Raw genomic sequence first — 26,913 nt, forward strand, 5'->3', positions numbered from 1 at the left:
ACCACAATGTACCCCATCTCTTCAGATAGCATGGAACAAACATTTACTTTTTTTTTTTTTTTTCTTAACGCTACCTTAATGAAGAAACAGTAAATCTCTGGATAGTAAGGCTAAAGGACTAGGTTGAACTTCTGACCATTTGCCAATAGGAATGTCCAACAATAAGAAAAGGAATTTCTCTGAGTTAGAACAGTGCTAACAATAAGCAGCTATTTGCTATGGGACACTTTTCTCTTAATAGGCTATAACATCTACCAAGTATTTACAAAGCTGAAACCAGGTTAAAACAAACAGAAGGGATTGATTTATATGTTCACTACTCCCAAATGGATTTGCTCAAGCTCCTACTCTTATCCTGAGCTCCTGATGCAATTTTCCAACTGCCTACTACATAGGTTTGTCTGGATGCCCCAAAGACAACTCAAAGTGTACATATCAAAAACCAGCTAGTCATAGTGGCTCTCAACAGTAATCCCAGTGCTTTGGGAGGCTGAGGTATGAGGATTGCTTGCGTCCAGGAGTTTGAGACCAGTGTGGGCAACACACTTAGGCACAGTCTTCACAAAAATGAAGTGCGCACCTGTAGTCCCAGCTACTGGGGAGAGTGAGGTGGGAGAACTGCTTGAGCCCAGGGGGTTGAGGCTGCAGTGAACGATTGGTGGTGGGGGAGAAAGAAAGAAAAGCAAACTTGGCTGGGTGCTGTGGCTCACAGCTGTAATCCCAGCACTTTGGGAGGGTGGGACAGGTGGATTGCTTGAGGCCAGGAGTTTAGGACCAGACTGGCCAACATGGTAAAACCCCATCTCTACAAAAAAATACAAAAAAACATTAGTCCGTCATGGTGGCACGCACCTGTAGTCTCAGCTACTTTCAAGGCTGAGGTTGGAGAATTGCTCGAACACAGGAGGTGGAGGTTGCAGTGAGTCGAGATCACACCACTGCACTCCAGCCAGGGCAACAGAGCAAGACTCTGTCTTAGAAGAAAAAATGAAAACAAAAACAAACTCACTGCACCTATAATTCCTATCCAAGTTAATGGCATTATCATTTACTCAGTCACCCAAACTAGTAACTTCAGCATCACCTTTGATGCTCTCCTCTAATCCATTTTATCTAACCAAATGCCAACTTCTCACTAAAATACAGACCCTTATGCTTCTCCCCAAGGCCAGTGCCTTAGCTCAGGCCCTTGTCATTTTTTTCATTTGGCCACTTGTGATTCTTATTTTTTGAACTGCCTGTTCATATTCTTTACCCATTTTCCTCTTTATCCATTGAGAAATTTTGAAATGTCTCTTCATAAGATAGAAAATAAAGATTTTTAAAATCTTATAAAGGAATTTCCCTCATAATAACTGCAGCTATTATTCATTTAAAGCTTTCATAGATGTCCTATCTACCAAACATCAAACATCAGGGTGAAAAGGGAAAATTTACTCAAATTTAAAGCTTGCTGTATATAGATATTTGACATTCATTAGACAATATGACAAATGAGTGACTTCTTACTTTTCATATGGATATGTGGGCACTATATAAACACAACCTCAAATTTACTCTCTTCGTTCTCTAAGAAATGTTTTAAAATCTTTGTTTTTTTTATGATGTTTATGGTTTTGACATTGTTTATTTGAAAGCTGGATACTTCTTTGTAGTTACTTATCTGCAGTCTCCCACTGCTTCTATTTTCAGAACTTACGTAGAAGATGGAAGCATGGAGTTTGTTGTTGTTGTTGTTGTTGCTGCTGCTGTTTAATACTGGACAATTTTGGCCAGGCACAGTGGCTCATGCCTATAATCCTAGCACTTTAGGAGACTGAGGCAGGTGGATAGCCTGAGGTCAGGAATTCGAGACCAGCCTGGCCAACATGGTGAAACCCCGTCTCTAATAAAAATACAAAAATTAGCTGGGCATGGTGGCACATGCCTGCAGTTCCAGATGGCACGTGCCTGCAGTTCCAGCTACCTGGGAGGCTGAGGTAGGAGAATCGCTTGAACCCAGGAGGGGCTCAGGTTGCAGTGAGCCAAGATCGTGCCACTGTACTCCAGCCTGGGTGGCAGAGCAAGACTCTATCTCAGAAAAAAAAAAAAAATACTGGATAGTTCTGTATTCAGAATGAGAAAAGCTGTCATATCACTTGCCATAGAAGTCTTTAAGAATTTATACAGTACATCATAGTTTAGTAAATGTTGGCTTTAGTTTTCCTGCTATTCTAAATAGTCAATCAGAATTTTATTCCAAAATACATATATGTAAAGCTTAGTCTATTGGACCAATAATTTCATCTATGTATATAAATATACTTTAAGATTCTTCGAAGTATGTGTGCTTTTTAAATCAGAATAAAAGGCATTTTATAATAATTCTAAATTTCATATTTATAATTTGATTGTATTGAAAAGGCTACAAAGCAAGTCTTGAATCCTGCTTGCAAAATGCACTGAATACTAAGTATAATCTTAGACTATCTAGTAAATAAGTCTGGGTAATAATTGATAATTGGAGGAAGAACATAGCCTTTTACCAAAACTGTAGAACATTGAGTAATTAAAAGCGAGTCCTTGACAAATAAACGTGGCATTGTAATTTAGTTTGTATGAATCCTTGCAATTTAATGGGCTGGTTTTCTTGCAGTTAGTGCCACACTATACAACAAACTGACATTAAATATAAATTTATAATGGAAATGACTATATTTTTCATTTTTTGCTAGATAATAACTGAAAGGAAGGTGTTATGCCTTATTATTTGTTTCTGCTCTAGAAGGAAAAAAATATCAATTACACATGCCTTCTGTGTGTCACTGTAGTTTTATCTTTTATGTGGTACGTTACTTTATGAATCTTGTCAAAAATAGAGTGCTATCAGATGACCCAGCTAACTTAAACTTCTAAAGACATTCCTGGCTTCATTTGACTTACTCTGGGATTTCTCTAGCATCCCACATATCATCATGTTCTGCTCCTTCTGGAATCTCTTCTGAATTCCAAATGTCCTGATTATTTTTCTCGCTGGTTTCAGGAATGACTGTGAAGAAAGGGAAGATAAAGCTGAAGCTTTTGCTTTTTTCCTTCTCTAAATTGCTCCTGTTCTTCACACTCAGTTTGGGATCATTGAAGTAAAACATTATTTGCAATCACTAGCTTGTTTTTTGGTCAAAACAAGCTAAATTAGTAACTACTGACTAAATGTTTCTCTATCAATATAGAACTAATACATTGTAGAACTGTAATAACAACTGTAGAAAATTTTGCTAAAACCACACAAATAAAAATAAGAAAATAATCTATAATCCAACTGCCTGGAGATAATCAATGTCAGTATTTTGTTGTGTATCATTCCAGTCTCTCTCTCTCTCTTTCCATACACATATGCAAAGAAATATTACACATTTTTCCAGAAACATAAATAGGATTATATTTAAAAATATTTTTATATAAAAGAAAAAAATCACAACTAAAATCAATATGATTTGGAGAAAAATGTCTTATCTTGCATTGTTTTTACTATATAAAAATCCTTTGATATCTTTTCCATGCAAGCATAATTCTGAAAATCATAATATCAATTAACGAAACTGAAAGCAGTGAATACAATGATCATTTTTCACTCCAGTGTTTTCCTCATGTAGACACGAGCTTTAAGGAGAATCTTTGCCACTTGTCCTTCATGCAAAGCTGAGCATGAGGTTGGGTTTCTGCATATCATCTTTAAATGTTTAAAAGTGGACAGGCTCCAGTAGGCATGCAAAAACTCACCTTACATTTATTCTAACTATTGTAGCATCCAATGGAGACCTGCATTAGTTGCAGAACGTTGCTTTTAGTCATTTTAAGCATTCCCAGAAATGTACTCAATTGTCAGATTTTCAATTCTGACAATTCTTTTGAAATTATAAGCTTCTATCTAGCATGAGTTTTGTAAAGCCTAACTACAGATTTACATATAACATTTTACATATGAATCATTGCCTTCAGAATTTAAAGATTATTAGACCTAAATTTTCAGAAATACAGGCAGCACAAAAGTCATCAAATGTGAACTAGTCTGCCATGGAATGAATATCTCTTGAGTAAGGCAAATAGCCTCTTGAGTATCTGTAGCAATAATAACTGAAATTTTAAAACCATCCTCAGACCTCATTTTAGTCATTATTTTCAACATTTGTCCAGATAAAAACTTTTGCAATTAACTAAATTGATTAACGAAATTCACTTCCTCTCCCTACCTATTCTCTTGTTAATGGTGATCATGACCAACAGAATTAGAGCCTTTTATATTTTTAAAGATTTGTAAAATGTTCAACTCTGTAAAAATGTATAGATCAAAATGCTGGGAAAATGTAAAAAATATTATTTTGCCTCATTTATTGGACCTGTTTTTTTTTAAAAAATAAGTAAACCCAAAGACGTTAATGTATAAGCATCTTAATGTAAGATAAAATTGTGTAGTTATTTGTTTTATTGTCTTCTCCAAAAGTCTATTAGCGCTATTAGAACAGGGACTTTTTCTGTTTTGATCTGCATTGTAGTCTTAGAGATGGTCATACTGCCTGATGCATAATAGGCTAAATATTTATTAAATTATTCAATGAATGAATTCCATGAAATTGCTAGAATATAGAAGGTAGAAGGTAAAGAAGCTAAGCATCTTGGTAAATAGTCCCTAAAAAATAAAAAATGATCTAACCACACATGACTTTCTTGGTTTTCTATCTCATAAAATATGCAAGGAATGTGGATAATTCAAGGTAAATATCTTCCTGCAGTAGTAGAGTAAAAACAGCATCTTTATATGTAAATGGCTATTCATCATTTCCATGATTATTTTAGTTCATCTTTTTTATTTTTAAAAATTGTTGATACATTTCTCTGTTTTTAATGGACAAATAAAAATTGTATATATTTATGATATACCACATGATGTTCTGAAATACATATACACAGTGGATGGCTAACTCAAGCAATTAACGTATGGATTCTCTCACATACTTCTCCTTTATTTGTGATGAGAATCCTTAAAATCTACTATCTTAGCAATTTTCAAGTATACAATACATTGTTTAGTTCATCTTAACAAATACTAGTGTTAGTATGTATTACTCTCCCTATACTTTTTCTACCAAGGAAAAGATTATATTGATCTATACTGCTTTGTTAAATAACTTACCTTTGAGCTCTTCTATTTGGGGTGGTCCAATATTTCCAGGACCCATGGCTCCAATAGTAGATAAACCACTTGTCTGAAGGAGAAGAAAAAGTCCAATATTCTATAATTACTACTTGTATAACCTATATAACTAGTGATACTTTCAATTTGATAGGATTTCCATAAAAAAAAAACTCACGGAGCTTTCCAGTTTAATTACTCATCATTGTTATACAACAGAAGGACGGATGCCAAGTACTATTTTCAATATGCTTTCCTTGTTCTTTCAAAAAAGTGTTTGGTTTAATAGACTCCAGGGCAGAATTGATCTTTGGTCAGGCTAAATCCCTAGTTCCAGCTCAGTGAATCATGCATCCCTGGGGATAGAGGGATGAGCCACATTCATCTCTACGAAAGTTAGAACCAAGTATTAGTATAAAGGCATTGACACTTTTGGGGTTTAGCAGTGTGTTGTTGTAGTCAGATGGAGGACAGAAATATGTGAAAGTTTTATAGAAATAAAAACTAACAGTAAACAGAAGCTAAGTATTTAGACTTCAAATTAACCATTCAAAAGCCCTGATAACTGCTTTTACTATTTTCCACTATAGGTATGAAACACTTTCCTGTCCCACGGCCTCATGACACCGAACTAGTGGATTTAAACAGCAGCCACAAATTAATAGTATCAAATATATGCTGATGTACCTCAGCCTTCATACAAGCACAAGTTTATTTTGCCATCTTCTGTTCAAGCATGCACATCCCCAGAGGACTTCTCCTGACTCACCAGTAAAAGAATAATCTTCATTTTTTCAACTAAGTATAACACATATTACACTATCAGTACAGTGACACCACCTCATTGGCCCATCTCAGGGATTCTTTAATATTTTAAGAAAATCACAATTTCTTACCAATCGTTTTTGCTGATGTCAGACCCTGCAGCTCCAACTCCCTCCACTGCTGGCAGTCAAAAAAATCTTACCTCCTTGCATGCTGTCAGACTAGCACCTCTAACTCCCTTTTCTCAGACTCCTGTTCTCATCTTCTAAGACTTTAGACATGCACAAAAGTTAGAATGTCTTGTTTGGGCAAGGAGAGTAGTGTCTGTCCTTGAAACCTGATGGAACAACTCACGTGGGTCTTTATTATGTGAAACTGTTCCAACAGTTATAAATCAGAAATTAATCTATAATATCTCAGCAGCGTCTAAAATAGTATTTGTTTTCAAAAGGTGTTTCAAAATTGCTATGTCTGCACTTAAGGCATTACAGGCATTTTTATGTGAAAATCCCAAGATAATATTTGGGACATTTTTTCCTCTTTTTAATCACTAATATAATATAAATGTGTAGTACTTTTCCTAAATTATTCATCATCAGAACACTAATAGTCAATCAGAGTAAAGCATTTTTCAGAACATGAGGGCCTCTTGTTTGGTTGAGTGCTGCCTTCCACAGAAAATTTAAAGCAGTGGAAGTAAAACCCTGGATATTCATGACAAAAATTGGTATACTCTCCATGGACAGTGATTGGATCAGAACTCATGAGAGTTTCAATTTATTAATTTAATGAAAATAAACGATTTAAAAAATTTTTCAAGTGAAAAGAGGGAATGTGCTCATAAAAACATTAAAAACCATCTGGCAATTGTTTTCTATTAGAACATCATTTGAGCCTTTACCATGAATCTACAGCCAATTATCTGAGCAATTTATCATTGCAATTCATGCCAAGACAGAACATCCTCATTATAATGTCTGTGAAGAGCAGTGAACCTTATTTCCCACAAGCCTTAATATCCCCTCATGAGTTTGAAAAATGATAGACACACTCTCTTCCCAATTTCCCATTTTCTTAACAAGTCACATAGAAAAGGGATAGTGTAAATGAAGCCATGTGTATGCAACTGTTCTCTTGCTGTTTTCAGAGAGCATATTTTCAAAAACACATCACTCTTGTAATCATCCCACAGTTCCCAAGATTAATACATGTTAAAAAATGAAAAGCAGTTTCTCTCCTGGAAAAATTTAATAGTTCATTAGAAACATTAATTATTCTCCCACTGTTCTGATACTGTAATTCTACATCCTCTAATGATATCTGTACTGTGGTGTCTGAATGACCAATTATCTCAAAATTGCTTATAATCCAGATATATAGAATCATACATTAGTATAGTAATTTTCCTTTATAAATTGTACAATTCAGCAATATTATGTTAGTCTCTCTATTCTCATAAGCATTCATCTTTCCTTCTAGGAACACTTCTAGATGCAAATAAACACCTCCAGTCATAAACACCAAAGGGAATAGGCTCTGTAACCAGGGTAAATTCTTATATTTGAATCTGTCCCAGTTACAAATTCCACTTCACTATATTCAAGATCACTGTTTCTCAAATACTTGATATGCTTTTTCTATGTGACATAACCCTACCTTTCCCAGCATGTAGGTTCCAGAAAACTATTATTCTGCTACTTCAACTAAGGTAGCAAAAATGAGCTTGCCTTTCCAACTTCACTAATACATTGTTCCTAACATTTTCTCCTGTGTCCTATTTGTTGTGTATAGCTAATACTGTCATTAACGTCCTGACGTTTCTTTCTTTAGCCTCTACTAAGACATTTCCCTGACTAAAACTTCCTAGTTCCTGATCCTGGCTCCAAGTTGACTCAGTTCTACAAATTTTATTTCCATTTCATGTCTTATTTAATTCTGCTCTATTCTACCTAAGCTCTTTCTTAGGGTGGTAGCTCAGTTCAGTGTCAATCTGAGCCCCTGAATTTGCTGCCTGTTCATAGCATGCTTTTTTCTCTACATTGTGGCAAAAATAAATTTTGGGAGGAGTCAATTGGTATGCACATTTGTGAAAGATGATTTATTCATGGTAAATTGATCATATGGCAAAACACTTCATTAAAATAATTTTATGCAAATTGAAATATTCTGTTACAATATGGGATTTTTACCCCAAATTTTGTTTGCCCTATCATAGGCAGTCTGATAGCCAAGGCTCACTGATATTTAAGAAATAGGAGAATGGGCTGGGTGTGGTGGCTCACGCCTGTAATCCCAGCACTTTGGGAGGCCGAAGGGGGTGGATCATGAGGTCAGGAGATCAAGACCATCCTGGCTAACACAATGAAACTCTCTGTTTCTACTAAAAATACAAAAATTAGCTGGGCCTGGTGGCACTCCCCTGTAGTCACAGCTATTTGGGAGGCTGAGGCAGGAGAATCGCTTGATCCTGGGAGGCAGAGGTTACAGTGAGCCGAGATTGTGCCACGGTACTCCAGCCTGGGTGACACAGCAAGACTCCGTCTAAATAAACACATAAAAGAAATAGGAGAATGGAGAGCAGAGAGTTATATAAAAGTGTTTTAATTTTTCTGGGAATACTGGCAGTAAACTTGGAGTGGCCAAAGGTCAGTTCAAGGAACTCTTCTATGCAAAATGAAGCCCATCTTGCTACTGGTATTACCTACCCTGACCCCAAATGCTACTCAACTAACTCAACTCCACAGCTTTATTTGTGCATTACTGGGAAGCCAATTTTTGTAGGCTCAAACTAGTTTGTCCTATTATTTGGCTCAAAAACTTTCTGTTCTGCATTAATGTGTAGACGAATTTAAAAATCAAGGGACTGGTACTTGGGGGTCCAACTAATACTGCATAACTGAATATATTTGTTTTATAGAAATACTGTCTGTGCTTAAAGAATCCTAGCTACCACTCTGCAATGGTTGTCAGGCATTCTTTGGCCATAAATATAAATGACAACATTTTGAAATGTGGCTATTGCTACCATAGTTACAGAACTATTTTCCTATTCAGTGTTCAGGTGGTTTAGAAAAATATAATTATGTTTGCTAGAAATGTACTAGAGGTTACATTGTCATGCATAATCAGCCTTGTAGCTTCCCGTGCATATATCAAATGACACAGCTCTGCTCCCACAGCTAGTGGAAACAGGTTGTTCAAATACGGTTCCACAACTTCCCTTAAACACAACGAATTCAACTGTAAGTATATGACCACCTGTCCATAGTCAGAATCATCCTCTTCTTCAGGATTAAGTAGCTTAGTGAGGGCTTGTAGAGCTGTAACTGAAGAAACAGTCTCAATGTCCATACTTTGAGATTCCATATTTTCTGTCTCCATATTTTCAGGATCCATGTTTTCAGATTCCATTATCTGAGGAAAAAAAGATAATCTGAAAGAGGTATTTTACTTTCCTGTTTCATTTAAGACATGAAGATGTCTTATTGCTATACCTCCCTTCTTTCCCTGGGTCACTCCATTGGTTCTCATACTTCCTTGGAAATCCTTTTAAACTCCTTCAAATATATGTATTTTGCTAACTCACAGATCTGGAGCAGCAAGTAAATGCAAACATTTAGCCTACTTTACTAAAATGTCATGCTCAAGCTAACAAACATTTATTGAGCACCTACTATAGCGGTTCTTGGGTTTTAATGTGCTTAAGAACCACTTGGGGGAGTTGGTTTAAAATGCAGATTCTTAAGCCCTACCTCTAGAACAAGTGTATGTCAATGTCATATACATTTTGTATCATCATTTGGGAACATATTTTTTAGACTGTCATTTTATCTGTCACATGTTCGCTGTTTAGGCTGTGTATTCCACTTAGTGAACTAAAAAATACGTTGTTTGAGAGATATGCCCTGATGATCTGTACTCATTTCACTTTTTTTTTTTTGCCTCAGGCAGGCCTGTACCTTCTGCTTTACTTCAATTCTTAATTAACCCTTGATGATACCTAGCATTATATTGCCATTTGAGAGCTCCAATGGGTTTGTTCATTGACTTTCAATGAAAAATTACTTTTCTGATTATTACAGTGATATATATATATGTCTATGTCTATTGTGGGCTTTTTAGGAAATAATACATTAAATGTAGAAATAAGAAAAGTATAATACCTATAATCCTACCATCCAGACAGCAGTCTTTTTAATAATCTCTGCTGTTATATTTGGAGTAGGAAGTTCAGGATCTTTAAAAATGTTAGAGGTGTCAGACATTAATGAATAACCTTAACAAAGACTGTAGAACTAGGCCTATTGTTAGTGATTTGGGCATAAATATAATAGGAATCTTTTTTTTTACATGTCTGCTGACATTTTGAAAACATTGTCATAAAATTAACCCGTGGGAAACATTTCTTTAGTACTTTCATTAAATGATCCCTAAAATTTTTACATTGTGCCTAGAATAGTAATACAAAAGGATTCTCAAATGTGTGCTGGTACAGTCATGTGCCAAAATCAATCTGCATGCAGATAGTGTTTTATAAATCTTCTGTTTTTTAAATTATGTTTTGCCATTATTTTGACTTTTTTTAAAAAAATAGAAAACTGATCCTAATATCTACCAAAGACACTCAACATATGCTGACTATTATTAGTTCCCTAAAAGTTTCATTTTGCTGGGTATGACTATCATATCTAATAATGATGTGGAATAAGTTAATGATGAAACTCATTACATTGGAAAGTGATCCTAATATCTACCAAAGACATGAAACAAATATTTAATTGTCCTGTACCTGTAGCATAGAGGCAATATATCATAATGGTTAGAAGTAGGGGCTCTGGAGTCACACTGCTTGAATTTATATCCATCGTTTACTTTCTTAGCACTGTGACATTGAGTATATTATTTAAACTCCCATTATCTAATTGTCTTTATCTATAAAATGGGGATAATAGTAGTGTATATCTTTTAGGGTTGTTACAAGTATTAAGTAGGTTAATACATGTAAAAGAACTTGGAACAGTGCCTGGCACAAAATAAGCATTCAACATATGTTGACTACTATTACTTCTTTAAAAGTTTCATTTTGCTGGGTATGACTATCATGTCTAATAATGATGTGGAATAAGTTAAATGATAAAACTCATTACATTGGAAAATCATTAAATTGGAAAAGTGAAATAAAAGGTAATAAAACAATCTTCTCTCACAGTATGGTCTGGTAGTCTGCTATGGAGATGAATAATTGACACAAATTTAACAAAGAGGCTCCTGTTTATGTTTTTAAATTCCTAGTTGATTATGTGTTCATTAAATATTTACCTAATGTTAAAAGCAAAATTTATTGTGACATTTCAATCTTTGACAATGAAAGGAAAAAATGCATCCAGGTATCTGATGCAATGACATAATTGGTATTTTGAGTTGCGAAGGTACAAATGAGACATTTAAAATACAAATATAGCAGAAATGGTTTATTATGCCAGTATTACATACTTTATAAAATTGTCGTGATGATCAAATTATGCAATGCAGGTGAGTTTACTAAAATATGAAGTGCTATATAAAAATATCATTATCTGACACATAGTATCAGTAGGCATGTGAAAGCTCAATGGTGGACTAATGAAAGAAGAATAAACTGGGACCAGCAAAACTAACCCATAAGAAGGTTTTCTGAAGTCCCAAATATTGTGTCTGAGGTAATAGAACTACAATTCAGCCGGGCGCGGTGGCTCAAGCCTGTAATCCCAGCACTTTGGGAGGCTGAGGCGGGTGGATCACGAGGTCGAGAGATCGAGACCATCCTGGTCAACATGGTGAAACCCCGTCTCTACTAAAGATACAAAAAATTAGCTGGGCATGGTGGCACGTGCCTGTAATCCCAGCTACTCAGGAGGCTGAGGCAGGAGAATTGCTTGAACCCAGGAGGCGGAGGTTGCGGTGAGCCGAGATCGCGCCATTGCACTCCAGCCTGGGTAACAAGAGCGAAACTCCGTCTCAAAAAAAAAAAAAAAAAAAAAAAAAAAGAGCTACAATTCATGTGGTCTTATTTGCTTGGAAGAGACATGGCAGCAGGAGTTCCTGGACACGAGCAGGGTTTCAGGGCAGAAAGGTTGAAGTCATGGTTACAGGGAGACCTATTTAGGGTGAAGAAGGATGCTGGTCTATAGAAGGTGGGGTACAGTTCCTGAGTATGATGGGCAAGTTGACTGCTAGAGATGAAGGTTCAGAATAGCACAGAACTCAAAGTTCCAGCTGGAAAAGAGAAACCAGACACTGTGTCAGTGGCTTTCTCATGTCACCTAGGTACCCACAGCAGAGGTTATGAAGGAAATGTCATGGTTCCTTTGGTACATTGGATACTGAATTTAGAAAAAACAGATTAATTCTAAATCCCTACCAGTTAGTTGGAAAGGAACTCTGGTCTGGTTCTTATTAGGTGGGAAGTAGGCCAGTGTGAGCAGTGGGAAGCTTTATCTGTAGATCGAATGTCTTTAATAACTGGAGCTGGCACATAGTCAGCAGTTGATGAATACTGAATGAAGCATGATTAAATTCATATGAATGTTATATTTCAAAATAGTCATTTTGGAAGGTTATACACTGATGTAAATTATGCTATCAATACTCAAAATATTTTGGGATTTTTCTTTTCATTTGGAATTGCCTTCATATGTATCACCAAGAAAATAGGTATCATTACAGTATCATTTGGTTTGATTACACATCAGATTTGTTGCAAGTGATTTCTAGATATATTTATATATCATGTTTACTTTCAAAATATGAAGATTTTCTTCTTTGAGAACATTCAAAGAAATGTGCTAGAAGCCTCAAGGTGATTCTAAAACAGAAGTTTCAAAAGCAATTTTAGCAATAGCCACAACATTAGAATAAGTAGATTAGCCTCCAAAAATGACTACTTCAAAGGGGATGCTCCTCCTTGGAATGTGTACATTTGTTTTTGTTAAATTATTCCCAATAATTCTTAGTAACACTTTATATATCTGAAGCATATTAGGAATTAGACTTCTTAAAGTCCAATTGGACTTCCAAATTACGCTGGAATAAAATGTCATAGATTTGCACTATAGCTCAATTGAAATAGAAATGTAATAATAAAATTAGCACTTTAGCCAAAATCTTTTTACCATATCAAATGTAATAATAATCTGTAAACACAAATTAATAAATCATGACAATAAAAATAAATCATGACAAGTTTGTTCATATTGTATTTTGAGAAACAAAAGAATCACAAATGTTTTGTGAATAACTAATTAAATGGTTCAATGTATCAAGAGAAAAACAATTTGTGAATTTTTAGAAAAAAACATTGTAAATCAATAGAAATGAAGATTCTACTAGCTTTTCAAGAAGTCTAACGTATTAAGAATAACTTACTAAATTTTTAAAAAAACATTTATTAAAGTTCATTTGACACAAGTAGATCACATTTGAAAACTAAAACAGGAGGACTTTTTAGGAACTACAAATGAACCATTTGTAGTGAACTATGTTCACTACAATGAACTATGCAGTGTTAGTTTATAGCTTTATCTTTTATTTCTAGATGTGATATACATTTAAGTTCATCCTGAGTCTGGTAATCAAGGTCCTTTAGGATATAGTCCCAATGTAATTTTCTGCCCTTCTCTCCTATTATTTTCCTGCATGTGTTCTGTATTCTGTTAAAAACTAAACTGCTTATTAAACATACTCTATAATTTCCTGCCTTTGAACCTTAGAGTGTATTCTTCCTTTTGCCTGGACTACTTGGGTGGTACAGTGTAGTGATATTTAAAAAGAAGATTCTGGCCAGGTGTGGTGGCTCACGCCTGCAGTCTCAGCACTTTGAGAGGCCAAGGTGAGCTCGCGTGTCAGGAGTTCGAGATCAGCCTGGGCAACATGGCAAAAACCTGACTCTACAAAAAATACAAAAATTAGACAGGCGTGGTTGTGTGCCCCTGTGGTCCCAACTACTCAGGGGTCTGAGGCAGGAGAATCGCTTGAGTTTAGGAGACATAAGTTGCATCAAGCTGAGATCGGGCCACTGCACTCCAGCCTGGGAGACAGAGCAAGACCCTGTCTCAAAAATAAATAAATAAAATAACAAAAATAAAAAATAAAAAATATTCTGGAGCCACACTGCCTAAAATGTTTGAATCTGGCATTGTCACTTAAATAGGCCAAGAATAAATTTAAACTAAGGAAACTTTAAGAGTTTCAGTAAAAACAAAATATATTGCTGTCTTTTATTTGAGATTTGGTTATTTAGTAAGCAATTTTTTTAGGCCCTTTGTTTTTCTTTCTCTCAATCTCTTTTGCTTGGCCAATGCTAATGGCAACATTTTCCAGACAGAGCCTTTGATATTCCCACATCAACCTGAGTACTTGGGGTCTTCCTAAATAGAGGCATGATTGGACCATCTACTAGCCATAATGAGCTAAAGCAACTGACACTCCAGAACCAGCTCATTACCAAAACACTGGAGCCAGTCAGGCACTGAAAAAGTGCAACCAGGTTGGCTCCAGACCCATAGCACTAAAGCAACATCAGTAATCTTTGGTTAAAGTCAGACTGGCGGTAAGTCTGGGAACATGCTTTCTATTTTATTTGCCTCCATCCACAGTATCAGTAAAGATGGCCTTTTGACTTCAGTTAATTTTGGAAAAGTCTAAGTTAAATTAGGGAAAACTCTGAATTACAGACTATTCAAATAGATAATATATTTTATTAATTCAAATATATATGGTAAATAAAATCAGGGTGATAAAGAATCATCCAGCAGGGCCGGGCGAGGTGGCTCACACCTGTAATCCCAGCACTTTGGGAGATCAAGGCAGGCAAATCACCTGAGGTCAGGAGTTCAATACTAGCCTGACCAACATGGCGAAACTCTGTCTCTACTAAAAGATACAAAAATTAGCCAGGTGTGGTGGTTCTAATCCCAGCTACTTGGGAGGCTGAAGCTGGAGAATCGATTAAACCTGGGAAGTGGAGATTGCAGTGAGCTAAGATTGCACCACTGCATTCCAGCCTCGGCAACAAAGAGAAACCCCATCTCAAAAAAAAAAAAAAAAAAAAAAAAAGAATCGGCAAGCAATCTTTTTGGAACTTAAGTAAACAGATATATCCCTATGTAAAATATTGCCTTTAAAATAATGATTTCAAAGCACAGAAAATTTATTCTCTAAATAAATTTGGCATTTCTTCTGCAACTTTATTTTTATTTATTTTTCCTTTTGTCTTTTCAATCAGCTTTCCTAGATTGAAGCAACTTTATTTATATAGTGCCTTATTTAGCAACTCCTCCATTAAAATTCTTCTGAGAACACAAAAGTGACATCATCTCTGCCTATGTCTGAATTAAATTATATAATTGCTTTCTGTTTTGCATTTTTGATAACTATACTTATCAATGATTTCCCACCTATTAAAATTAATTCATTTTGAGCGTATCTTTACAATACCAAGAATAGTTTCTTTTTCAGGTGTCTAACTTTCACTGCCATCAAATGTACTAACTCATAAGTAACTATGAGAGCTTAACAGTTTTCATTCCAATTAAAAATATATGTAATGGAATATGCTTTTTAAAAGTATGTGGAATCTTTCATAGACAAAGAAGTCAAGAAATTAAATTAATTATTGGTTATTAAATCAAAAAGTGTCGTTTGGCTGGGCACAGCGGTGCACGGCCGTAATCCTAGCACTTTGGGAGGCCAAGGCTGGTGGATCACTTGAGGTCAGGACTTTCAGACCAGCTGGCCAAGATGGTGAAACCTCGTCTCTACTGAAAATACAAAAATTAGCCAGGAGTGGTGGTGCACACCTGCAATCCCAGCTCCTTGGGTGGCTGAGGCACAAGAATCGCTTGAACCCAAGAGGTGGAGGTTGCAGTGAGCTGAGACCGCCCCACTGCATTCTAGCCTGAGTGACATAGCGAGACACTGTCTCAAAAAAAATTTTTTTGATTTAATATTTTCTCTATTTTAGTCATTTATTCATAAGGAGTCTGTACCATCCCAATATTTTGAAAAGTGAGGGGTTTTTTTTTTCCTTTTTTTTTTTTTTTTGAGACGGGGTCTCACTGTAGCACCCTGTCTCAAAAAAAAAGAAAAAAAAAAAAAAGGAGTGCAATGGCGTGATCTCGGCTCTTGCAGCCTCGACCTCCCTGGCTCAAGCACTCTTTCTACCTCAGCCTCCCAAGTAGCTCAAGTAGCTGGGACTATAGGCTGTGCCACTACACCTGGCTAATTTTTGTATTGTTTGTAGAGATGGGGTTTCACTGTGTTGCCTAGATGGGTCTCCAACACCTTAGCTCAAGCAATCCACCCACTTAGGACTCTCAAAGTGCTGAGAATGCAGAAACATGAGTTTTTATATGGAGAGGCAAATCCTTAGTTTCTATAGAACCCATCCTGAGTTATCCAATGCTCTGTAGTACATTTCAGACAAACCTAACACGCTTAATATTTTCTCTTTGTTTATCTATCTCAAGTCTCATACTCCACCTCATATACCACCACATCCAGCTAATTTTTGCATTTTTAGTAGAGATCGGGTTTCACCATGTTGTCCAGGCTTGTCTCGAACTCCTGACCTCAAGTGATCTGCCTGTCTTGGCCTCCAAAAGCTCTGGGATTACAGACGGGAGCCACTGCACTCAGCCCTGCAAATTTGCTTTCTGTGCTTTGAAATTTTCTCCCCGGTTCCTATTTTTTTCATTTCTTCAGGAAATATAGTCTCTCTTCTGAATCTTTATCACAAGAAGCTCTTAAGGAGTAATGACTCCTCCCTCTCTGATCAAACTAGGTTCTTTCCCTTCACTCAGATTTAATTTTTTTGGTCACACTTCCTCATCTTTTGACAGTTACAGTAAAACGACATATAATACTCTCCCAATCAGCCCTTGGCGAGTAGCAGGTTTTGTAGGTACAAGTAGTATCTGCACGCTACCCTCTGGCCCACCAAGTGAGTGTCTGACCACTTCTCACTCCCGAGCTTATCTAACCAAGCAACACCGGAACCCTCAGGTCACAGCGTTCGAGCTGTCGCACAAAGGACATTGTTCACATAGTTGAGTGCTGGGGCCATTTTATTTTCAGTCTTAAGTGTTACATTCCCTATAAAATATTTCCTAACCAAGGCATGCTAGGCCAGGATAAATCGTGCCTGCACACATAAAACAGAAGAGGTCAGTGGCTGCTCCAGTTTGGAGCACACAGGTTCTCCTGTAAGAAAATATGGTTTACGTTTCCAAATTAGTCATTATTAATGGGAAGGGAGAATCAGTAAGTGCATGCGAAAGTTGAGAGAAGACCATTTGGAAACCTTCAGATGTTCATTGTGGCTTTCTGACACCCATCTCTCACTCACATCCTGAAAAAGCGAGCTTTGTGAAAGCAGCGTCCTGCTTCTAGAGTTTAGGATAGCAGGATTTAAGGAACTGGTGATCTGTACCTTGTCCAACTTGCGGCTTTTTGGGTATCTCTCAGAGTTATAAATCCCGAGAGGTCTCCCTGCTTTTTCTGATAGCCACGGCATCTGAGGACCCTGTCTGTCCCCCTCCTGAGGTTCGAGTTTCCTCACCTTTGTTCAGTTTTCGGGTCTCTGGATAGGCTCCGAAAATAGACTGCGGAGAGTGCGGCGTCTATCTGTTGCTAGGGTAACAACTTTGTTTTGCCGCCCCCACCCCCGCACCCCCCGCCCACCCGCCAACCTCCGGGTTCCCGCTTGACTTTCCTGGCCAATCATAAGAGTCTCATCTGAGACGGCCGTAGAATAGACCAATCCGAGCACGTCCAGGTCAGGGTCACTGGTGGCCCTTTCTAGTTAACCAGGTCGACCCCATTTAAGCCTCAGTCTAGGTTAGCTTCACTTCAGCGGGAACCTACTCGCAGAGGAGGCCGGTTCTTTCCGGCTCGAGCAGGTCCGGACCCGCCCCTCTGGCGGCTACGCAGTCTCGAAGGCCCGCCCGCTTAGTTCAGGGCCAGACAGCGAGCGGCGGCGGGTACCACTAAGGTAAGGTTGCGGGGTTTTCGTCTGTCCTGGTCGGCAGCAGGTTTCACTCTCTTCTACGCATTTCCCGCGCGTGAATTCCATATCTGAGATTCGATCTCCAGGCGCTCTGGAGAGGCGGGGGCAGAAGGGTAGGGTCAGTGGGCCGGGGGTTGAGAAGGTTTTGCTCAGATCCTCGACGCCCCCCGCCTTCAACGTCTCCCCCACCGACAGAAACGCGTGTTGTGCTTCTGTCCGGGCTTGGCGGGTGCGATCATGTGTGTGTTTGTGTGCAGGTGGGATCGCGCTTTTTATTCTCCGCTGTGGGCAAGCCCTTCTGGGCTCCAAGTCTCTAGGGGAGCATCTGGTCAACTGCCACACGGTTCTTGCGGGCCACTGGCTTGAGCTACGCGTTGCTCCCACTCTAGGGAGAATCGCGGCTCCGGGAGCTCTGCTTTTCCCGCCTTGGAGTGAAGAAAAGCAGGCGTGTCGCTAGCTTGCCACTGCTAGGGAATCTGGTTGTCTTAAGTTCACTTAGAGATAGAGTTGTTACCCTAGTTTTGCATATATTCCGTGGCTTGGTTTTGAACAAACGGTCGGGTGAGTATCGTAATAAATATATGGCGTATTCAGGACTGATTAGCCGTGATCAATAGTGACCCCACAGAAGGTTTTTTTGTTTTGTTTTGTTTTTTGAGACTGAGTTTCGCTCTTGTTACCCAGGCTGGAGTGCAATGGCGCATTCTTGGCTCACCGCAGCCTCCGCCTCCTGGGTTCAAGCAGTTCTCCTGTTTCAGCCTCCCGAGTAGCTGGGATTACAGGCATGTGCCACCACGTCCGGCTAATTTTTTGCATTTTTAGTAGAGACGGGGTTTCACCATGTTGGCCAAGATGGTCTCGATCTCTTGACGTCGTGATCTGCCCGTCTTGACCTCCCAAAGTGCTGCAATTACAGGCGTGAGCCACCGCGTCCGGCCCAAAAGGTTTTAATGAATGGTTATTGTTGGTTATTCAGTGATTGGAATTTGATTATGAACGAACTAAACTGCTTCCCTTCATTATATATATCACACATTTCTTAACGTTCATCCCAACTGGCATAGGGGATAGTGAAGTTTGATTAATTTGTCCATTCTCATTATTATCTATGGTAAACAAAAAGTGGGGATAGAATAAGGTTATTGGCTAAAGTAACATTAGTGGCCTTTTGACCAAATTACCAATACTTTAATTCCCCTTATTACTGTGAATGATCAGAGTTTGGGTGTCTTGCATTTTGTTAATCCTCTAGATACTTGTGGAGCTTAAATTACAGATATTATGCCATCTCCTCTTTCTTTTTTGTTTTTATTCTGCCTCATTGTGCATTATTTTAAGTCTGTAATGCTCAGCGGTGTTTTTCAGACCTTTTGACTGTGACCAACAGTAAGAAATAAATTTTATGTTATGACCTAGTACACGCGTAGGCAATATATAACCGACAACCGTTTTTGCAGAAACAACACTTAACACTACCTGCAATATATTCTGATAATTTCTATTCCATTTTAAAAAATGTACACCACAACCTTCTAATGATTTGTCACTACACCTTTAGTTTTCAAACTTGTGTGTGCACTTAGAAAATTTATTTAAAATTCAGATTGCCCTGGCTCCTTCCAGAAAGTGTGTCTGTGGTCTAGTGGGACCCAGGAAGGTATGCAATATAGCATATATGAAATACTTCGTACAGTGTCAGATGCACAGGTGTTCCGCAAATATCAGTTTTCTTTTGGGGAAACAAATGTTGTATGTCTTTAGGGATATAATCATCTCTTCAAGGTTTCACCTGGCAAAGTGGAGTACAATACTAAGAACTGTTTTCCCCAGGTAGACGAAGTAGGGAGTGGGGAATGGGTCCAGGATCTGAGATTAACCTTTAAGCAGTTGGCTTCCCTGAGCAATGTCAGAAATACAGAAGCTTAGAGGTTGAGGAACCTAAGGATGAGAGAGGTTCTGTGACTTTCCCAGGGTTGTGCTGTCAGTAAGTAGATGTTAGAGACTAGAAGTCACTTGCTTAAGTCTAAATATTCTTGTCCATTCTCCTTGACAGCAGCCTCAATCTAGAGGCAGTAGTTGAAACAGAAAGAATGCTTCCCTGACTTGCCTATTCCAAAGCCGAGATAACTGAAATTGACTCCTAGTTTGGTTTTAAAGTAATGAAACTTGAGAGATCTAAAATATTTTTTTAAATACACCAAAGGTTTCTGTGGGTTTATAGCTATGGAAAGGATATAGTTTAGTTAATTCTTTTATAATATATAGAGTATTTTAAAACACTGGTTAAATAATTTATTGATGCAACATTGAAATAAATAAAAGATGAAAAATCTCACTCAATTCTGCTACCATAATGTAACTGATAATTCTGTTCCCCTCCTATCTTTATCCATATGTACCCCTGTTTTTACATGATTGTGATCCTTGTGTATATACTTTTTTGTTATTTTTATTTAATACTGTTTTGGGAATTTTTTCTATTTTGTGATAGTCTTTATATTTTGCATTAACAGCAGCCTAATATTTTGTAGAATGAGTTGGCTGTAATTTACTTAGCCTAACTAACCAACAAGAGAAGATAAGACACTGTGTGATTTGAAAAGGAAGATGTAGCCAGGTGTGGTGGCTCATACCTGTAATCCCAGTACTTTGGGAGGCTGAGGCAGGAGAATCACTTGAACCCAGGAGTTCAAGACCAGCCTGGGTATAGGAGCCCCCATCTCTATAAAACTTTTTTTAAAAAAATTAGCCAGGCATGGTGTCACCTGCTTGTGGTCCAGCTACTCAGGAGGATGAGGTGGGAGGATCGCTTGAGCATGGGAGGTTGAGGCTACAGTGAGCTGTGATCACTCCACTGCACTCCAGCCTGGGTGACAGAACAAGACTCTGTCTCAAAAAAAAAAAAAAAAAAAAAAAAAAAAAAAAAAAAAGCAAAGGAAGATGTGCTAATATAGTTATTCCATGTTATTAAAATAACACTGTGAAGTCTTGGGTTATTTAAAATCATTTCTACAACTTATGTCTTACAGTGAGCTCACAAGGTATCCTAACAGATCTATATCTGGACCTGAATTGGGAGTTTGTGCCCCTCTTGGATGTATGAATTTGATAATCAAGATTTCTCTGTGCTAGAGCAGGCAGTGATCAGCCCTGGTGTCCTTTATAGACATGAGTTAGGTTGAATGTACAGTTTTTTTTTTTTTTTGAGACAGGGTCTGCTCTGTCACCCCAGCTGGAGTGCAGTGGTATGATCACAGCTCACTGCAGCCTCAACCTCTGGGGCTACAAGTAGCTGGGACTATAGGCACTTTTTTTTTTTCCTTTTGGTGGGAACTGGGTTATTTTATTTTATTTTTTGGTGGGGACTGGGTTTCACCACGTTACCCAGGCTAGTCTCAAACTCCTGGGCTCAAGCAATCCACCTGTCTCAGCCTCCCAAAGTGCCGGGATTGCAGGCATGAGCCATTGGGCCCAGCTGTCAGTGTTCTGTATTTTTAAAGGCAGTTAAGTGAAGCAATGGGAGTGGAGAAGGAACAAAGAAATCTTTGTTATTACTTTAAAAATATACATGAAAAGTATCACCTTCGCATAGGTTCAAGTACCACAGTAACACTCATATCGATTAGCTTTATTAATATCGTTTTCAAATATTATATTAGTGTGTATTAATTTATAATTTAAACAATTTTTATAAAAGAGCCAATTAAGTTGGCTAGGAGAATAAAAGCTATGATTAGTCTATATTAGCACATCTCCATTTTCAAAGCACACATATTGTCTTATTTTCTGTCATTCTAAAACATTACTTCTTTAAAATTATGAAATCTTTCAAACAGAAAAATAGACTTATGTACCATCATCTGTGTATCTACCAAAGATTTAACAATCGTTAGAATTTTGCCACATTTTCTTCAAGGTCTTTTTAAAGAACTGAATCATTTCAGCTGTCTCTTTATGCCCCTTCTCAATCTCATTTCCTTCCCATCCTAGAGATACTTTCCCAAAGTTAGTATATATTTTTTGAATGTATATTTATAAGTGTCCCGAAATGCAGCATTAAATGATTGTGATATATTGTTTCATGTGTCTTTAATATTTACATCAATGGTATTATTTATTCTTCTGCAGCTTTTTTTCTTTTTTGAGACAGGGTCTCACTCTGCTGCCCAGGCTGAAGTGCAGCAGTGGGATCTTGGCTCACTGCAGCCTCCGCCTCCTGGACCCAAGTGCTCCTCCCACCTCAGCCTCTGGAGTAGGTGGGACTACAGGTCTGCCAGTGTGTACCACCATACTTGGTTAATTTTTAAATCTTGTAGAGACAATGTCTCGCTATGTTGCCCAGGCTGGTCTTGAACTTCTGGGCTCAAGTGATCCTCATGCCTCGGCCTTCCAAAGTGCTGAGATTACAGGTGTGAGCCACTGCACTTGGCCCTGCAACATTTTTTTGGTCAGCAGTGTTTTTGAGATTTTTAAATGCAAATAAAGTCATCTTTTATTGCCATATAGTATTCCAGTATATGACTATATCACTTTTTTAAAAAAAATTTCTATTCCTTTATTGCTGTTGGACATTTAGGTTGTTTTAAATATACAGATATGATTCATATAAATCATGCAAATATTGTTATGATTCCACTTGCATCAGGTAACTAGAATAGAGTAACGCACAGAGACAGAAAGTAAAGTAGAGGTTACCAGGGGCTGGAGGAGGGAGGAGAAGGGAATTAGTGTTCAGTGGGTACAGAGTTTCTGTTGAGGATGATGAAAAAAATTTAGTCAATAGATAGTTGTGACAGTTGAATAACATTGTGAATGTACCTAGTTCTACCAAAATCGTACACTTCAAAGTGGGTAAAATGGCAAATATTATATGTATTTTACCACAATTAAAAAATTGGAAACATAAGAATTATGCTTATTTTTTCAGAATTATGTGTATAATTGCTTTATTTTCTGTGGAGTGAGGCCATGAAAAAAGTGAACATTTCTACTAAAAAATAAGCTTTAAGTTATATTAGCCAGATCTGTTTTTCCTTGTAAATAATAGTTTTTGAGATCTCTACATGACTTTTCTTACTTGCATGTTTGTAAAAGGTTTTTATGATTATCATTCTTCAGAATTCTCCAGTTTCTTGTTTTTTGAGGGTTTTTTTTTTTTTTCTCCTCCAAAGTGTTAGGGAATAGTCTTATAAATATGGGCATACCTTTGAGGCTGTCTTTCGCATTTGACTGCTATTCACTGGTTTCCTAAGTTAGTTCTTTCAAATGTTTACTCTCTTTCCTCTCCTTACCTACCCTCCCCTAATCCTGGCCCTCCCTTTGATCCCTCCACCAGTTTTCCAAGCAGCCATACCTCTTCCTGGGTATTTCTGCTCTTCACGCCTACACATACACTCTGTCCTCCCTTGGGTCCTTCATAGCTCCTCCAAGATTCTCCCTCTTTTGATTCTTTCTGCCTTTGATCCCACCCCACTACTGGATTTTCCTTTTCTAATTTTATAACTGCTAAAATCTCTCACTGAAAATGAGCAATTTACAGTTTTGGCAATTTACAGTCTTTGGCAATATCACTCTTTAACATTTGAAGAATTGATCCTCATTTTGGGATTTAAAAAACCTTTTTCTAGGCCTTAAAATTAGATTCTGACCTTAAGGCTTTGAGAAGCTATAGTATGAAGGAGGGAAAGAAGAACTTAATGTGAAAGATAATCAGCAAGTTATACTGCTTAAGATGTTTAATATGAACTCAAAACCAATGCACCATTTTCAGAAGTCCTATATTTTGTTTTGTCATAAGATGATTACCATTTGAAATTTGGTCCCTCTGTTTCCTTCAAAATGCCTGTGTTAACTTCACCTCTCCCTATCAATTTCTCTCTGGGAACAGAAACATTTAGAGTAAGACATTAGTAATTCAGTTTTTATTTCCAGAGTTGGCATCCATAACTATTACTGACAAATAAGGTCATTACTGTGCTTTAGGTTTAGATTTTTCTGCTTTATTCTTGAGTATTTTTTCTGGAAGACTTTATATCTTGGTGGAACAAGGGGTTTCTTCTGTGAATTTGTACTTCCTTTGCATTTCTGCCTCTCTAATTAATGATGTGTTAAAAAACCATATGCATTGTCAGAGGTTGTTACTTATAAAAATGGTTTTATAACATGACTAATCATATTATGTGAATTTTCGGGCCAGATCTGTCAGTCATGATGTTCTTGAGAAGGTTCAGTGCATTCGTGGAACTTGATGGTTGTCAAGTAACTAAGCAGTTTAGGGAAAACGTTGCCTCTAAGGAAGAATAGTCTGTTTGCTTCCAAGAAACTAGGAATAATTTTTAATAAATTGTATGGCTAAGCTTCTGTGCTGTTCACCTCTTGACAGTCATTTTTTGAAGTAAATATAGGGAAATGAATGATTACTCTCAAAATCATTTATACTTTGTGAGACAGAAATCCTTAAACATTATGCTGAAATGGCTTACAATAGGTACTTGGGCTTGAACTGATTTTGTTTCTGCCTTTTGACACACAGTAGATTTATCTTCTTAATGATGTGTTGCTTAAGCTAGTATTAAAATAGAAGAATTTTGTCCAATTCCTTCACTTACTAGTTGCTGAGGAAAGTTAGTGTCTCAGAGCCTCTGCTTCCGCAGCTATAGAACGGAGATCAAAATATCTTTTTGGTTTGTCGTTAGGTAATGAAGGTAAGGGATTTCACTTTCAATAAGGGCTTTCTTTTATCTTTTCCCCTTTATATTACATAAGAGAGTCTAGAACTTGAGTGGTAAAGTGGCGTGTCCTGAAATGACCTACCATCAGTTATTGATTCTAGATCAGGTTTCCTACTACCAAGAATATTCCCAGAATCAATAAATAACAGTAGGTAGTACACAGACCAGATAATTTGCATGCCGATACATGAGTTAGATGAATAGTAATCTTTTAAAATTATAGTTTGAAATCCAGTTTATGGTCACTCTCTGGGCCAGCTGATAGTGCTTTATAATTATCTTTGATTTGCTGATTCTACACCAGCAGCAAGGATAACCCCAGCATTATATTTTGGAAAGCTTGCATATAGCACTTTATATAAAATTAAATTAGACCAAGGTAATATATGTGAATAGTTCTTTGTAAACTTATTTTTAAAATGATATTTTGGTTATCCACTTAATGGAACCGCCAGAATTTTAGAAGTGAGGAAACTGAGCCTCCAATACATTTAAATGACTAGACAGTCTGATGGGCATCAACGCTCATTCAGTTGTTTTCTTTCTCTCCAGCCACTTAGTTAATTCAGTAAGCCCCATTTAGATTGGACTGCCAGGTACAGAACATTCTGCTCATTTCTAGTAACCCTTCAAATGAGCTCTAATGATTTTTGGAGGCCTTTATCATCTAGTATTCCTTTCTTTGAATACGTGTGCTTGCATTGAGTCATCCAAGAGACTGTAAGCTGGGACTCAACTTACAAAGCTGTAGTTTTGTCAGCTTTGAGCTCCTGTAGCTAGGCAGTGTGGGTAAGGAGAGGTCACTTAGAAGAGGAAGAGAGGTTGTCTGGAGAAACCCAACAAGGCAGAGATAGAGTATTCCTGTTGATTGCCACAGATAGGGAGTACAGACTTGTTTCCCATTTAAAAATAATGATATGCATAGGGAAGCTACAGTGTGCCAACTTCCTATTTGTTAAAAAAGGATAGGGAATGCTGATTAATTTCAGACTTTGTTTTAAAAAATATGAATTTAAGTCTGTGTTAAAAGAAATAATTCAAGAGAATGTGTACAAATTAATATAATTAGAATATGTAACTTCCAAGCCTGGGAAAAATTAAGAGAATAAAGAAAATCTCATCAATCCAAATATGCAGAAAAAGATAAAAGATATATAGAGTATGGCAAATAAAAAACACAAAGTAAGATGGAAGAAAAATCCAATAGTATCAATAGTCACAGTAAATGTAAGTAAGTTAAACTTACTGAGAGACTGTCAGATTGGATTTAAAATATTTCAGCTATGCCACTTACAAAAACCATATTTAAAATGACACAGAAAGGTTGAAAACAAGGGAATAGTAAAAGATACACTAGGCCAATACCAACCTAAAGAAAAATGGTAAGGCAACATCAGTGTCAGACAAAATATGATTTAAGGCAGTTTAATAATAATAACATACTTCACACTGATGAAAGGAAGAAAATCTACCAAGATTCTATTGACTGTGTACTCCATACAGGCCCCTAACAATATAGTCTTGAAATATGTAAAGGAGGCCAGGCGTGGTGGCTCATGCCTGTAATCCCACCACTTTGGGAGGCCAAGGCGGGTGGATCACCTGAGGTCAGGAGTTTGAGAACAGCCTGATCAACATGGTGAAACCCTGTCTTTACTAAAAATACAAAAACAAATTAGCCGAGTGTGCTGGTGCATGCCTGTAATCCCAGCTACTTGAGAGGCTGAGGCAGGAGAATCACTTGAACCTGGGAGGTGGAGGTTGCAGTGAGCGGAGATCATGCCATTGCACTCCAGCCTGGACAATAAGAGTGAAACTCTGTCTCAAAAAGAAAGAAATATATAAAGGAAAAAGCAATGGGATTATAGGCAGAAATTGACAATTCATAATAATTGGAGGCTTTTAAACACCTTTGTCAGAAACTAGGTCAAGCAAAATAGATTAAAAAATAAAAAAGCTGAGGATATGAAAGATTTAAGAGCTAAATGAGATGGAAGGGCAAGAAACTTTAATTCCAGATTTTTAGTGGCAAAAATGTACTTTTAGTCCAAAAAGTGATTTTTTATTTTATTTCTCAAATTCCTAAGGCAGAAAAAATTAAAGGTATGTGCTTCATGTAATAGGAAGATTCTTAAATTATTTCCAAAAGAATAGAAATTCTATAAATGCAAGGGCATAGGAAAAAAATTCCACCTTTTGATGGC

General features: G+C 37.2%; 2 protein-coding genes across 2 annotated transcripts in view; one reads left to right on the forward strand and one right to left on the reverse strand.

The window, feature by feature from the left end:
• The window catches only part of DNAAF6 (dynein axonemal assembly factor 6), a 41,040-nt gene extending 23,434 nt beyond the window's left edge, over positions 1-17,606 (reverse strand). Inside the window, exons 1-4 of the mRNA XM_010346379.3 lie at positions 17,532-17,606; positions 9,194-9,349; positions 5,171-5,243; positions 2,923-3,028 (exon numbers count right to left, since the gene is read on the reverse strand). Coding sequence (XP_010344681.1) covers positions 2,923-3,028; positions 5,171-5,243; positions 9,194-9,346 — 332 coding nt within the window. The 5' untranslated portion in view covers positions 9,347-9,349; positions 17,532-17,606. The remainder of the gene's footprint in view (positions 1-2,922; positions 3,029-5,170; positions 5,244-9,193; positions 9,350-17,531) is intronic.
• A 163-nt stretch (positions 17,607-17,769) lies between these two features.
• The window catches only part of NUP62CL (nucleoporin 62 C-terminal like), a 70,927-nt gene continuing 61,783 nt past the window's right edge, over positions 17,770-26,913 (forward strand). Inside the window, exon 1 of the mRNA XM_074391546.1 lies at positions 17,770-17,963. The gene's annotated coding sequence lies outside the window, so the exon portion shown is untranslated. The remainder of the gene's footprint in view (positions 17,964-26,913) is intronic.

This window comes from Saimiri boliviensis, chromosome X (assembly GCF_048565385.1).
Source record: "Saimiri boliviensis isolate mSaiBol1 chromosome X, mSaiBol1.pri, whole genome shotgun sequence".
NCBI classification, from domain to species: domain Eukaryota; kingdom Metazoa; phylum Chordata; class Mammalia; order Primates; family Cebidae; genus Saimiri; species Saimiri boliviensis.